The sequence below is a fragment of the Pteropus medius genome, unplaced genomic scaffold (assembly GCF_902729225.1).
Source record: "Pteropus medius unplaced genomic scaffold, Ma_sr-lr_union100, whole genome shotgun sequence".
NCBI lineage: Eukaryota > Metazoa > Chordata > Mammalia > Chiroptera > Pteropodidae > Pteropus > Pteropus medius.
Window position 1 is genome coordinate 8,145,974 of NW_024354875.1, and position 16,255 is coordinate 8,162,228.

The window sequence follows — 16,255 nt, forward strand, 5'->3', positions numbered from 1 at the left end:
ATTGGTTCAAACCATTAGCTATTTTTAAATCCCTTGATGTGCATATTTTAGGCAAGTATAAAGCATATAGTTTTCAAATGTATCATGTTTAAGTTTATAATCAAGAAATTCTCAGTTAACTTACATGTCTCTGTGATCCATCATATTCACATCTTTCAATTTTTCCTAGACTTCCATCTGAGAAATACAGCTTCTCGGCACGATGGTCAATGGTGAGTCCATTTGGAGTGAGTATGTCTGTACTGACTACCACTTGGGCATTTTTTCCAGTCAGAGTAGATCTCATGATGCTTGGATGCTGTTCATTCCAGTTGGTCCAAAACATTAAACTAATTAAAATAAAAATTTTGAAATAAATCACAATGTTTATTTATAGTAAAAAACATTAGTAGAAACATGGCAATGTTAAGCTATTTAAAAAAAAAGGAAAATTATTTGCCTCTTATTCTATGAACCTTAAGGAAATTTAAGTAATAGGGGTACATTTTTTCTAATTTCTTAAATTAAGCCTGGAAACTATTTTTGAAAAAAAATTATCCTGTGTTTTTTCAAATAGTAACTTAATTACATTACGTCTGTTTGATGCATGATGAAAATTTACTTTAATCAGATACAAAAGAGTTAACTTAAATTTTCTATGAACTGCAGACATAGTCTAACTTATTAATACCTTGTTTCAGCAGATCCAGTATGATCATTTGGGAAATTGTTCTTAAACTATTTCTTTCTTCAAATAGTGAAAATCAAAATCTCCTCTTTTTACGGTTTTTTTTTTTTGAATTCTGCATCCTCCTTTGTACATGTTTTAGAGAAATAGTTACTAAACTCTTACATTTCTTTAACATCTTTTTTTCCTCTTCTCTTTTTGTCAATGTGATATTTCTATAAATTACAATGTTGTTTCTGGAATTGCAGGGGTCGCTCTCAAATCCTTAACCCATTTCCCATTTGCCCCAAGAATACTCGCCAGCAGCGCTTGTAGCTGCAGCGTTTACTGCAGGATAACTCATGGATTACAGCCGTAATCTTATCCCCAAAGTTTGCCATGAAATATCTTACTTTTATTATTATTTTTGCATCACTCTATTATAGCAATAGTCTTTGGAAACAAATGACATCATTCTATTTATATCATTCTGTTTTTAATAGTGTTTTTTTATTTACAAAATATAGTAATTCTCGATCACTGAAAATGTCAAATCCTAGAAAACGTAGCATTCCTACGAGTGATGTTAACATTGTTCTCGAACAGTTGTTAGCCGAAGATTCATTTGAAGAATCCGATTTATGTGTATATTTCTGTTACATTAGGACTAGAGACAAGTTCTGTTTAGAAATAACTTCAAGATCAGGTTTTATATTTTGTTTTCACATTGCAAACCAGTCAGATTTGCTTCAGTCCCAAAGAGCGTGTTTATGTAAAATTAAATTAATGCTGGCAGTGAGCTGATTTTTTTTTTCTAAATGGGAAATGGATTAAATATAATATTTGTTACTTACAGATGTTATAGAGTGCTTTAAATCAGTGTTAAACTATTCTTTGAGGAATTCCTAGGATTCTATGGACGACCTTAGAAGTCACTGGAAGAGTAGAGAAGCTGCAGTGTTGCAATCTTCAAGTCCTAATTTTACTAAAACAACTCTTCTTTCTCCTCTTTTATCTATCGGACTGTCCCTAAGAGTTTATTTGAAGATCAGTGTTGCTGCTTAGGATATAAAAGATAAAGGAAGGAAGGAAGGAAGAGAGGGAGGGAAGGAGGAAGAAAGAAGGTAAAAAAGTAGGAGGTAAACAGGGAAGAAGAAAGAAGAGAAGAAGGGAGGAAGAAAGGGAGGCTGACCGGAAGGCTGCTTTAAATATTTGAAAAATATGTTTAATAAATACTGACAAAGAAAAACTATTTGAAATAATAATTCATATTTACAGTAAGACTACATATATCATTTCTACATATAATCATTTAAAGGCAATGTAGGATTACAACCAAAATATTTATTCAGTATGTAGTTTTTGAGTAGTACGTGAAAACTTATTACTGGATAATATTCAAGCTCAAAACAAAAGTCTATTTGCTAATTTAACTAAATAACCTCTACCAATTAAGAAAAGTTGGGTCATCTATGTTCTTTGTTAAAATAGTTCACAGTATTTTCATCTTCTTTATGAAACATAGTATTCTAAGTGAGCACATGTCAAAAACATTTTGTCCTATGAATTAGAAAATTTGCAAAAAAAAAAAAACCCAAACCAGAATTCCACTTTCTCGAATTATTCAGTAGTTTTAGCCATACACTGTGACATTTAAAATTAAAAAAATATATTTAAAACATTTAAAAAGTTATGAGTTATTAAATACAATTTATCTGAAATATTTTCCTAGACTATTGGCTTTAGAATTATTGAATTTCTGAGGTATTAGTGTTTCTTTAATTTCATCTTTCATTTTCCAGATTAGCAAACAGAGGTCAGAGTTTGAATAATTAAAGTTTAATAACTGAGTCAAGTTTTCAACTCAATTAGTCTAACTTTAAATTTTAATTACATATTATTTCTCAATTAAAATATTTTGGTGGGTTTAATATTAATTTAAAGTTCACTATATTCAAGATGAAAGTGTAATTTTGACTAATAAATAATTATAGTATAAAGCACTTATTAATTAAAACTAATCATATATAATATCATCAGTGATCTCTCATGTTTATTTCAAAATTAGTTTATAAATTTCTTTGATCAACTATAAGACATTTGTTATTGTCCTAAGACTCTTCAGATGAATTGTCAGAATCAATTTAGTCGATTCAAGTACAAGCATTATAGTTCTAGGGCTGCGATGTGAGCAGAACTAGCTCTGCCCAGGCACCTGAAGGCCTGTGTCTGTCTGACTAGGTCACCAGAGCTTTAAGGTGCAACGTTCTCTCAACGCTCAGAGTCTTTATTTATAAAATGTAGGTATTTAATTAAGTGAATTAACTGTAATCTCATTTATAGCTCTATAAGAGTGACCAGATTTAGTTATTCTCACACTGAATAATTTATATAGTCCTTTCTTCTCTCAAGTGGTCAGTGTCAGTGTTTACCAGTCTTTTATGTTTTATTCTTTAATTTTTCTTCACCACACCTATTTCTGCTCAGTAGAAGCCAGATTGGTCTGATTTTTGTTTATTTGTTTCATTTAAGAATAAAAAGATTTTCTAGTAGTTACAAATATTCTTACCAAATTGTATGCAACTGGAACTCCAGAGATATATATATTTTTTTCTACGTAAACCAAGCTTTGTTCTTCAGTTTTCATATAATTGCTTCCCTTTTGACATCGACAAAAATATGACTTTTTTCTAATTTGTTTTGTTTTTTATTCACTCTATACTATATCCTGAGCATTTTCTCTTGTCATAAATTCTTTATAAGTATTATTATAAATACCTGCACAATGTAGGTGCTGTTAAGTATCTGATGTTGAAAATGTAACAATGCAAAGAGATTTGTTATTGTTTTTTCTGTATTTTAGTTGGAGAGATCCCAGTTGTTAAAATTACTATATCAAATTATAGAAATGGCTTCTAGTTTTCAAAATATGTTAATAGTCTTTTTTTTTTGTTGCAAATTTATCATTTCAATTAGCTATATCTAATGTCTTTTTTATATACTTTTTCCAACACAGTATTGTCTCTATTTTCCCTTTCATTATTTAAATTTGCTTTTACTGAATTTCTCATGGAGGTGATATCGATATTTAAAGAGTCCAGAATTTAATTATTCATATTTACAATGCTTTTATTAAAAAACAGTCCTATGAATTATGAAAAACACTTTGAAGAAAACTGTTATTTTTAAAGTTAATTCGTTTTAAAAATAACATAACTGATAGTCTTTGACTTGTAATAAAAAAATAAAAATGAACTTTTTTTTGTTTTTTGTTTTTGTTTTTGTTTTTGTTTTTACTTTTGGCATTCATCCAGGGCTAGCACATGTGGATGGTCATCCTCTGACATAGTTATGACAGCTTCCCTGACAAACGCTCCAGGCCGTGTTTGGTCCACTGTATGTCTGGTGATGGATGAGGTAGTAGAGCTGGTCCAGTATAGTGTGTCCCAGGCTCTGTGATAAGCAAGTCCTTCAACGGAACCCACATCTGATAGGGAAAAGAAAGAATATTTACACTTTTATCTACAAAAAACTTGTCTTCTGGAAAAAAAAAGCATTTAAAATATATATGTGTATATAAATGTTATTTTATTAATCGTTTCTTCACAAACTCTGCACAACAAAAATATAATAATTGTGAAGCCTACAACTGCTAACTGATTACATGCATAAAAATGAGCTGTGAGCTGCTCATGGGAACATTTTTGCAAAAACGTGTCATTAAAGACTGACTCTTGTCACTCTCTCAAAAAAAAAAAAACTTAATTGGGGAATTACCTTTTATTTAGAAAAATTATGGCTCTCTTTTATTTTCATATCTTAAAAATTAATTTTTAAAAAGTATTCAGTGTGCAAAATTTAAAGATACTTTTGAAAATCTCATGTCAGAGACACCATTTAGGTACAATCATAATAAATTTTCTCTTGATATTATGTCTGGAGAGGTCAAGGAAAAGCAAATATATCAAAAAGCCGAAATCCAACTGCACACTTACAACTATCAAAGAGTGGTAGAGAATGTTTCAAGAAATCAGTACAGAATGTTCTTTGATCCCAGTCAAATAATATGATATAAAAACAAAATAAAATAAAATCAATTGCCAGCTAAGGTATGCTTTAAATGTCGTTAGACAAAAAAAACATGGTAGTACATACATTCTAACACATAAAAGTAACAATATGTGTGGGCGCCAGGCCTGACTGGCCCAAGGTCTGGCTATGATCCAATGTCTAGCTGTTATCCAAGACCTGTCTGATCCAAGGCCTGACTGGCTCAAGGTCTGTCTGGTCCAAAGTCTGGCTGTGATCCAGGCCCATGGCTAGGAATAGGACCCCAGACTTAGAAACTATGTAAACATACTTCAGCTTATTGTATCATGCATGTGTGGCTGAATGCCACTTTTTTTTTTTTTTTTTGCTATGTGAGGAGCCATGCGGTCTCCTGGAGAAAGAAGGAGAGCAGAAGGAGAGTACAAGAAAGGGAAGCAGGAAAAGTGCACGCAAGACTGAGTGCCCCATGCAATGGACTGCACTCCCCAATAGAACTGCACTTCCTAGAAGAAGTGCACTCTGCACAATAAAGTTGATGCCTGCCATTTCATTCTCATGTCTAACTTTTATGCATTCATCCAACTGGGCCTCACACCGCCGAACCTTCTGGGTCAGGTCAGCAATACCTCAGACCCTGACATTTGACGTAGTCGACATGATCGAGCCGCTTGACCTTGGCTCTGACAATATGAAAAAACAATTATTTCTTAAAATTGTGTTCCCAATCTCTAGGATAACACAGAGGAGCAGTTTTATTTTTCATAGAGGTGCTTGAGTACATCTTTAATTATAAACGAATTATTATAGTTTTTTCTTCATGTTATTTGTTTTCCTCTATTATTACTCTTACCACATTTAAGAAAAAAACATGTATAACTTTGGAAACCATACTAAGAAATTAACATTTTAACAGTCAGAGCCTTTCTATTGTTTTTCTCTCAAAGAATCTCTGAAAGGAATTATTCAACTCTTCTGAAAGTAGGTAAATGATAGGGTTATTTTTAGGTTTAAAATTGGTAAATATTTAGTTTAGTATCAATAGGATTTCGTGAGAGTGAAAAACAATATTAAAGCCATTTGAACTAGATTTATTTAATGTGATTAATTTTTTTTCATTTTTTTCCTACACACAATACAAAAAAAAAAAATCCACTAATAAAAAATTTAATAGCTACCATTCAATTGAGCAGTCTTTCTGCTAGAAAACGTGTTACTTATTTTATATACGTCACTCTATGTGTAAAGCTACTCTGTAAAGTTTGTTTTATTGTTCCTCTTTTCTATGATCACAGAACAGATAGCCTTAAAGAAATCTTTTTAATGCAGATTAATCTGCTTCCAAAAGCCTATATTTTTTAACACCACTATCTAGATATGCATTTACAGCACCTATCACTATTCTCAATCTACACCAACCAGGATCCAAACAAATGACTTATTAGTTTCAATTTATCTGACTCTGGGTGACTTGCATAACCAGTAATTTACCATGAGTAGCTTCCTTTTACACAGTCAACAAAACAATTTACAAGAAATTAATGTGAGTGATTAGTGTGGAAATCTAGGTCAGAGATGATGGAAGAAAAATTACAAAACGATCTTAATAAAACCTGTTAAGCTCTTTTTACATGAATCATCTGCTGTTCTGATTTGAGGTGAGGAGGTTGATAATGGACAAAGTGTTTCAGTTATTAATTAATAAATCATCCATTCCACAGTATTTTTTGTACTATCGAATCATTTCAAAAATTAACTCTATTAGTAGTATGAGCAGCATTACACTCCTTCATAATTCACAGATAGAATGAGAAATGGCATAGCTTTGAAAAAATCCAAGCAAATCAGACTCATTAATCCATCTTTACTCTATATCTTCCACTTCAACTGAATTTGACAGATCTTTTTATGGCCAATTTTCCCTACAAATCAGGAATAAACCACTTGGTATCACCATTGAGATATAGCAGATGCTTCTTTTGTACAGTTGACATAGTTCCAGGGTTTCTATAGTAAATAATACATCTCACTGTCTAGGTACAATCTCTTAATTAAAAAAGACAAGCTTTCACTACCATTCCAAAAGCAGTTTTAATTCCCTGGAAACAGAGTATCTCAAATATTTCCATGTTAGAACAGATTCTGCTTTATATTGAATAATAAAAAAAAGTCCTTTTTACTTGATTTTCCCAGGGAAAAAAAGGAACAATTTGCCCTAAGGAATTATTAGAGCAGATTGAAACACTTTGAGGCTTTTATCTGACAATGCATCTTTTTCTTAACCTCCCTCACTGTATTTTTTTTTTCAGGTTTAAAAATATTAAAAATAATGAGTTTTAGCCAGAAACCCAGACTCAGCTGAAAATTGTGTTTGGACTCAGATATGTCTTAACAAATGCCTCTAGTGGGTGTCGCCACTAATAAAAGCAAAGAAATATAAGCAATGGAAACATTGAGCATATAGTAAATTATAGTAGTGTCATTCCTTTAGGAATAACAAGATAAAACACTGACTCAACCAAGACTAAGCTAACATTGGTATGAGAAGACTGCCAGGAAAAACACAAATTTCAAAGTTTCAATACTCTCAGGTATGTTGTTCTTCATCCTCGGGGAAAGTCTAGGAGACCTAACACACACAGGCTTTCTTTGAGAAATATAATTTAGAAAGTGCCTTAGAACCTAACATCAATTCCTTTGTGAATGTGAGGTAAATCTTCAGGCCAAAGCTATGAAACCACCTTCTTGAGAAAGAGGTGATTCTGCCCATTTCCAGGTGTCTGGATTAGAGCCATCAGTTCCCTCCATCAGTTCATACAATGCAAAACATTCTTGACAGCAATTCACATAAACAGAATAGACAATGCTTTCTTAATGTGATATAAGAGAAATTGGGAAGTTCTTCTTGTCCACATAAGACCCAACTGTACTTTCAAGTTTCTCAAGGTACATTATTAGATAGATATGAATTTCCTTGGTTTAAGGCTGTCTCTAGATGTTCTTTGTTAAAATACTTTTTTTTGTAAATAATATTCTTCAAAGAATAACTTAATAAGTTATTAATGATTAGTACTTTATTATGTATTATTGTATTCCATTATATTTAATGGGCCTGGAAATGTGGATATTTTTTACGTAGAAGAAGAAAAGATGAGCAACAATTTCAAAAAATAGTCTTGAAGGCTTTGGGAATCTAGAAATAGAACACGTATTACATGGGATCTTAACAGAAATGCACCATTATATCCAGTTTATGAGCTATTCACTGGTGACAAATTAGTTATTTCAAAAAAAAAAGTATTTCCTGTGCATTTGTCAAGTGAACATGTTTAGTCAAATTATAAATGTGGTGTACACAATTAATAGAATTGGACACATACATGTGGCTTCTGATGCCCTTATGATTCCTGTTCCAAAATGGGTAGGGCCTTCTAAATTGAGTCCAGTCAAAAGCATCTACAGTATTGATGTCTGCATCAGAAGCATATCATTTTATCCAGTCATTCATGTATGCATTTCGTCTCTTTTCCCTTCTTCTCCTCCCCTTCATCTTTTCTTCCTCTTCTTCTTCTTTGTCTTTTCTTCTTTCAACTCTGCCCTTTTTTCTCCAGATATCTGGTCTGGCCTTACTGATAGCTATTTTCTCTCACATCACTTTGTCTGCTTCTGATTCAGAGTGAGAAAAATAATATAGATGTGGCCATTTAAAAATGGAGTCAGTATCGCCATCCCAGAGGAAAAGCCTTGCACATCTTGCTCCTTGAAACTTTAGAATGTTTGACTTGAGCAAAATAACATTTGGCCTGGGTCAAAGCAGCACTATCTTCCAAAACACTGTTTTAGACCTAACAGAGAAGCAGACGTCCAGACCACAAGCACTAATAATTAGGAACTTTCTTTAGAATCAGTAAACAGCCAGGTATAGCTAAAGAAAAGCTTAGCTTAACCATCAGTAGAATTTTCTTTCTTCTATTCAGGTAATTATTTCCTTTCCTTTTCTCATAAAACCCCTTGCCTTTTTCTTGTAATTGGAACACTACTTGGGTTTCTGCCTGATCTATTCCTATCAAATTAAATACCACCTACTGGCTTATATATTATTTTTCTTTGTCCCTTCCTTGCTTGTTTCTTTCATAATACTAGAATGTTCTTTGCTATTTGTGTTTCTATTATCTGTCACCCCACTAAAATGAGGACAGGAAACATGACTGGCTGTTCTTAGTTGTATCCTGCACAGCAAACAAAGTTCCATGCACAGAGCAAGCAACCAAAATTATTTGTAAAATAAACCAGTATGAATTTCTACTACATTAATCCATTGAAGGCAGAACCTGTGTATTTTTGCTTTAATTCTTATATGCCCAGGACCTAGAATATTGGATAAGCATATAGAATAATAATTAAGAGTACATTATCTGAATTCAGATAATGACTTTGAATCTCTGCACTATCACTTTACCAGCTATATGACCGTGGCAGTTCATTTAACTTTTCTGTATTTTCATTCCCTTGTCTTAACATGGGAATACTAATAGACCAATAAGGCATTTTCAATGATCATATGAGTTAACATATGTAATGTGTTTAAAACAACGCTTACTACAAAGGGCTTAATGTATGTCAGCAGTATTATTATTTTTACTGTTTTAATCTATTCCAGGCTATAGACAACTAGGCTTAACAACATTGATGCTCTGTTGGAAAAATTATCATTCTTGTTTTTTCAGGAGTAGAAATAACGGCTATTACAGGGATGGATTTCTGAACTCTGAAGCCAATTTACAAACATAATTCTTTATTATAAGAAGTTGGACCCCAGTTTTTTCATTCCTCATCTCTTGTTATAAGCTCAGCCATTTAAACCACTTCTGTATCTTTGAGTCTTATTATTACTTGTAGGATAAAAGGCATGAATAGAAGCGATTTTATTTTTAAGATAGGCAGTTAATAAGCAGGAAAATAGAGAAAGGCTATTTCAGATAATGGGGATTAAAAAAATACTGACTCTCTATAGCCAATTCTTACAAAGAAAAGGATGGAAATTATTACTGGAAATAGAAACATTTGATACCTAAGAAGTTATAGAATGTTTTGACATTCAACTCAATATGAAATGGTACTAGACTTTTATTTAAATAGAGATTATGTGCTGATCTTTTAAAACTAAGATATATTAAAAATTTTGTTTGCTATACACATATAATAAGCTTATTGCATAAAATATGATATTAAACACTATATTAAAATACCATAGTGCAAAAAAAAAAGCTCTTTAGGCTCCCTACTAAAAATATCAATAGGAAAAATAAAGGCTCAGTTTATAACATATTCCCTATTGAACTACAGTTTAAATAAATAAAATTGATCTTTATAATTTTAAATGGAGTGGAAAGTACATAAACATAAACACACTTAACTAATGTTTAAAACAAAATGAAAAGTTAAATTTTCTTCAAATATCCCAATTAGAAGCAATTATAATAAGGAGAACAATTTATTGAGCACTTACTTACTGTGCGACTAACCATGTCAAGGTGATACATAAAAATAAGAATCTACAATCTACTAGAAGAAAATCTTTTGCTTTCACTAAGATGCTATCAATTAAGTGCTAAATAATGTGATATAGATTTTAAAAACTAAGATAATTCAGAGAAGTACATGTACTTTTTCACATTAACTTCAGTCACACAGCCATTATAATTAAAATATCTTCTACATACGCTGCCTACAAGAGACTCATTTCAGAGTTAAAGACACACACAGAGTAAAAGGAAGGGGATGGAAAAAGATATTGCCTTGATGGACCTAGAGAGAATTGCACTGAATAATATAAGTCAGATAAAGACAAATACCACATGATTTCATATATATGTGGAATCTAAAGAATAAAATTAACAACAACAATAAAAATGAAGACAAACTTGTAGATACAGAATATATTTTGAGGGCTACTAGAGAGAGAGTTAAGGGGATCGTGGAAAAGGGCAAAGAGATTAAAAAGTACAAAGGGATAGTTACAAAATAGTCATGGAGATATAAAGTGTAGTATAAAGAAAATAGTCAACAATATTGTCATAAATATGTAAGGGGGAAGAGGGTACTAGATTCAGTGGGGTGATCATTTTTGTGAGTTATATAGATCTCTAGTCACCATGCTGTACAACTGAAACTAATATATTGTTGTATGTCAACTACAATTGAAAAAAACTCATTGAATTATACAACGTAAATATAAGCAACTAATTTATTATATTTCGATAAAGCTGAAAACTTTAAAAAGACTTTGAAGATGACCAAAAAAAAATCTTCAAATTTTTACTTCTCTCATTTGAATCTATGCAATTTATTTCTTTTTAAAATTTTCACCAGCATTAATTTCACATTTATCTCTGAACAAACATTTACATTTATTTCCTTCTTTCATCTCTATTCTCATCATTCTTAGTGACTTTAAATTTATTTATAAGACCTTTTATTCATTTATCCTCAGCATTTCTCAACAGTCATACATCAACAATACTACTTCTGGGTCTTAACTTTTTTTATCCTCTCCCATCCCTGGCTTTCTTATTTGTCAGAATGCCCACTGTAAGCAAACTTCATATTTGTTTGCACCTCAGAGTTTGAGCACAAAATTTGTCTTTTATTATACAATTAATTGCCACACCCAGACTATAAGTGACCTACAAAAAAAATGGACAATGTGGTCATCCATTTTAATGATGTCCTTACTACTAGTCTCAACTATAAGTACCATCATGATGACACCTCACAAAAGATTTTCTCCTAGCCAGGCTCCTCTGAATCCTCTTCTCTACTAAGCCTCAACCTGGTCTATAAAACCACAAACTCTCAGCACAAATTATTTTTTTTACTTTTCTCCCCTCATATGAAAAATCTAACTATGAGTGGTGAACACACAATGTTTACTGTTGAACTATACACGAGAAACATTGAATTTTGTTGAACAATGACACCATTAAAAAATAAAATAATAGAAAAATAAAAATGTAAATAAGTATTAATCTATTTTCTAACATTTCAAGGCAGCATCCCTAAGATGACCCTAGACCCCTTAAAGTACTTGTGTGAGAAAGCTCAAAGCAGCCAAAAGAATTACTTCTTGTTCTAAAATATGCTGATAAGCCCCTGACTACCTTGTCTTAGAGAATTTACTAAAAAGACCTTACAATTGTCAATCCTTCCTTTTCCTTTTTGAGATGTATATGTATCTCCTACAATTCAAGAGTGTCTTTCTAATGACCTGAGAGCCATTCCTTTGAAATGTAATCATCAGAAAAGATAAAGACTCTGTCTCCTAGTCTCTATGAACATATGAGTAACTATAGTTGGGTCATTCTTTCCAGGGTAACAAGATAAAAAAACACTGACTCAGCCAAGATTAAGCTGAACATAGATACGAGAAGGGCGGGATAAGGAGAATAGGATCCTAATTTTGACATAGCTGACCAAATCTTTGTAATTTTTCACTTTTCTTACTCAGCAGAGCCCCTGCTCACCCCACTCATTATTCCCTTATTTTTTCCTTTAAATCTCCTAGTCACCTCTGTATGTTTTGAGGTTGAGTTCAGTTCACGCTGGATCCTCTCCCCTATTGCAATAATGTATTACCTATTAAAATCTGTTCTTATCACTTTAACTAGTCTGCTTGTTTATCTTTCCATCTAAACTCTCTATTGCTTATTCTATTTCCTTCTTTCAAACTCCATCTCTATAAGAAAATTTAGGTGATTTAAGATTGCTGGCTAACTTTATGGAGTAAATTTTTTCTTCTTAGTGGTATTATTTATCCCTCAAAGAAACTTATTTATTGTAGTTAAATAACTGAATACAATTGAAAGAGTTGGAGAGACTTCATAAGGAACATGTTGGAAGAAAAATAGATTGTCTGCATCTCAAGATTTTTGTTTTTCTTTCTTGAGAATAAGACCAGAATATACGAGCTGAATTGCTGAGAAAAATAAAGTAGATTGTTTATGTGATAGAAGAGAAGAAAATGTCATAGAGAGAGATATTTGGGGCAGGTTATGCTGAGATCTGATTGAGAATATATAGTGTGGTATCAAATTAAATCCCTCATTAGTAACTGTTCATAAAATCTCCCATAAAATATTCACTTCTTATTCAAGTTTTTTGGCTGGAAGTGTTCTTGAGAATATGGCTTCAAGGAAGATGCAAGAGCCTAAAGCTGTGCATGGGGAACCCAGCAAATCTGAGTTATGGGTACATATTTAGAGCATATTCTCTTAACATTTATATTAGATAAATAAACTTTTTTTAAAAAAGAAAAGAATGCTACAAATGTATTTCTGCATGAAGCTTTTATCTTATTGTAATGCCCTCCATCTACTCCTCCAATCATTGGAATTCCATTTACCTTGAAAAAATTGTCCTCAGAAAAACCTCTGAAGATTCCTTCTCATATTAAGCTTTCCTCTCGTCCCTTCCCACTTCTCCACATACAAAAATACTTTGTCTATATTTTTATTTACATATTTTTTCTTTTTTTTTTAATTTTATTTTATTATTAGTTTCAAGTATTTGTACATTGGTTAGACATTTCTAGTTTATAAAACTATCCCCGTGATTGCTCTTTCTCGCCTCTGGATCTCTACCTACCATTATATTAAAGCTAACTGCAATCCCTATGTCACGTTCCCCATTCCCTCAACCTTCTATTAACTACTAATTTGTACTTCTTTAACCCTTTGCCCCATTCTCCTAGTCCCCCAACCTCCATCCCCTCTGGCCATTACCAGATTGTCCTCTATATCTGTGTCTCTTTTTGATTATTTTGTTCTTTTTGTGAAATCACAAGGTACTTACCTTTCTCTGTCTGACTTATTTCACTCAGCAAAGTAACCTCTAAGTCCACCCATGTCATTGCAAATGGTAGGATTTCATTATTTTAATGGCTGAGTAATATTCCATTGTATATATGAATCATAACTTCTTTATCAAATCATCTATTAATGGGTAATTAGGTTGCTTCCATATCTCGGCTATTGTAAATTGTGCTGCCATGAATTTAGAGGTGCATAGATCTTTACAAATCATTGTTTTGGTTTTCTTTAGATAAATACCTTAAAGTGCAAATGCTGGCTCAAAAGATATATCCATTTTTTTATTTTTTGAGAAACCTCTAGACTGTTTTCCATAGTGGCTGTACCAATTTGCAGTCCTACCAACAGTGTATGAGAGTTCACTTTTCTCCACTTCCTGTGTTCAATCTTCTCTGTGTTCAATCTACAGTTGTTAGTCCGACAGTATTCATTCCTTAAAAATCATTTCTTAATCCCCAAATTCTGCTTCTGTTATAAATTCAAAAATTCAATATTTGAGATTGCAAAACTGAAACATATTTATTTTTACAACCCATTTAAAGATTGATTGATTGATTTGATGTGGTTTTAAAATATGTATACTGATTTTTAAGACAATTTATAAATGACTCAGGTATAAATTACTAAGAAATAAAATTGATGCCAAATTTTTATATGTTAACTATTATTTTAACAATTTGCTAGCAGAAAATAATTTTAACAAGCTACATTAAACTCTTTAGGAACCCAAATTTTATCATCCATAGTTTATAAAACAGTCAACAATTTTATTCTCCATTTACACTATCAGTTTATATATATTATGTCCTTTGATTTATTTCATTGTTCAATGATTACAAATCTTAAGTGCTTTTTTTTCTATTAAATTACTACCTGCCATCTATCACATTCAAATAATAATAGTTAAAATTTATAAACTGTGTATCGAAGATATGCAAATGCTAACTCTAACTTATATCACAGGTTAACAATGTGAGGACTCAGAAGTCACAAAGCTTATAACATACAATCTTATAAAATATCTAATTTATTGAGTATTTACTATGTGCTCAGCATTATTTTAAGAGTTTATGTTGTTTAATCTAAGGACTTAAGCATTTGCTTGGCTATTATTCTGTTTGTTTTTGTTGTTGTTGTTTGGTTGGTTGGTTGTTTTTTGGGGGGTCAGACTGCCCAGTATTGCCTCTTTCTTGTCTCAAACTCACAGAACACAAAGGCAAGATGTGAGCATTACTCTAAGAATACCACACAGATATCTTTGTTTCATGTAAAAGATGATAAGGGCAAAATAGTAACTTAGGGAGAGTCTTCCTAAGTTAGGAAAAAAGTACTTAGCAACAAATATAGTTATAAATAGAGCTATTATAAAAACAAAAATCAGCATGTAAGTGTGATCTAGTCAATATATCATTCTCGAAGGCTAATTATTTTCCACAGCATAAGTAGTGAGATGTGAATTTAATGCTGTCTTCCTCTGATCTTTTTCCTTCCCTGATTTCAAGTTTTTCTGTGAACAAGTACTCTAGAGGAAAAAAAAAAATTCAGACACCTCAAAGAAATTCTGTGAGCTAAATTCTAGTTGTTGCCTTTTAACCTTTTTAAAATACTTTTGGTGTTAAAAAATATTTTTATTTGAGTTTTTATTCTGAAAGTATTTATTAGCTTTAATATTTATCAACATCATCATTATTTACTATTCAGTGATAATAAATTGGAAGATATGAAAATATTTATGTTCAAAAGTTTATTGCATATGTGTATATATTACTAGAGAAAGAGGGTTTAAAAAAGATATTTTGTTTTGATATTTTGTTTTAATGAACAAATTAAGACAGAGAAAATAAAAATAAGTCAATAAAAATGAGTTCCATAAAAAGGAGGGTTCCATAGAAAGATCTAGAAGCAAGAGTCATAAATATTAAAATTTTCCAAGAAAGAAGATGGTGCAAATTGTAAAAATGAACACTTTTTAAATGGATTTTTTCTTTTGCATACAAAGAAGATGCAAGAAATATGAAATGTCAAAGCTTTTTGAGGGAGGATAGAATTACATGACAGTAAATTGGTAAGACTGAAAAATTCAATAATCATTCATGTTTTCCCTTAGGCAGCAAGAGTTGAGAAAATAAGTAAGAAACAAAGATGTGCCTTGTAGAAGACAAATATTTGGAAAAAATATTTGGAAAAAATACTTGGAAAAAATATTTGTTTGTGTCATGACAGAACAAGTTAGAAAAACAAAGAAAAAAACTAAAAAGAACAGAAAATCTGCTCATATTCAGGACAGAAAAAACTTAAGAAATACAACCCTTCTACTGCCCAAAGCAGTAATTTTCAAAAAAATCAATTAATAAATAAAACAAAAACAAAACTGTAAAATTATATTTTCTTGTTGATGAGATTGCGGTCAGAAAATGCTGGAGAAAAGGTAGGAGCTGGAAGGTGGTGAGGTGATAAGAAAACAGCCCCTTCAAACAGGGCTGAAATAGTAGTCTTATAAATTTAAGTTAGAGTTGGGGGGTTAAGTTTAAAGATCTTAACAAAATGAAAATCTAAAGATATAGTGATGTGGCTGAGGAAATTACTATTTTCTGTTTGTAAAAGGACTATCCAAAAACATCTAAATAGCTATTCTGATGGAAATGAGCATTTGCAGATCTGTGACCTGATTCCTGTCCTTCTGATAAATCACTTC

General features: G+C 31.5%; 1 protein-coding gene across 1 annotated transcript in view; it reads right to left on the reverse strand.

Moving 5' to 3' along the window:
- The window catches only part of LRP1B (LDL receptor related protein 1B), a 1,647,539-nt gene that overhangs the window by 295,674 nt on the left and 1,335,610 nt on the right, over nucleotides 1-16,255 (reverse strand). The window contains exons 42-43 of the mRNA XM_039855262.1: nucleotides 3,944-4,133; nucleotides 125-329 (exon numbers count right to left, since the gene is read on the reverse strand). Coding sequence (XP_039711196.1) covers nucleotides 125-329; nucleotides 3,944-4,133 — 395 coding nt within the window. The remainder of the gene's footprint in view (nucleotides 1-124; nucleotides 330-3,943; nucleotides 4,134-16,255) is intronic.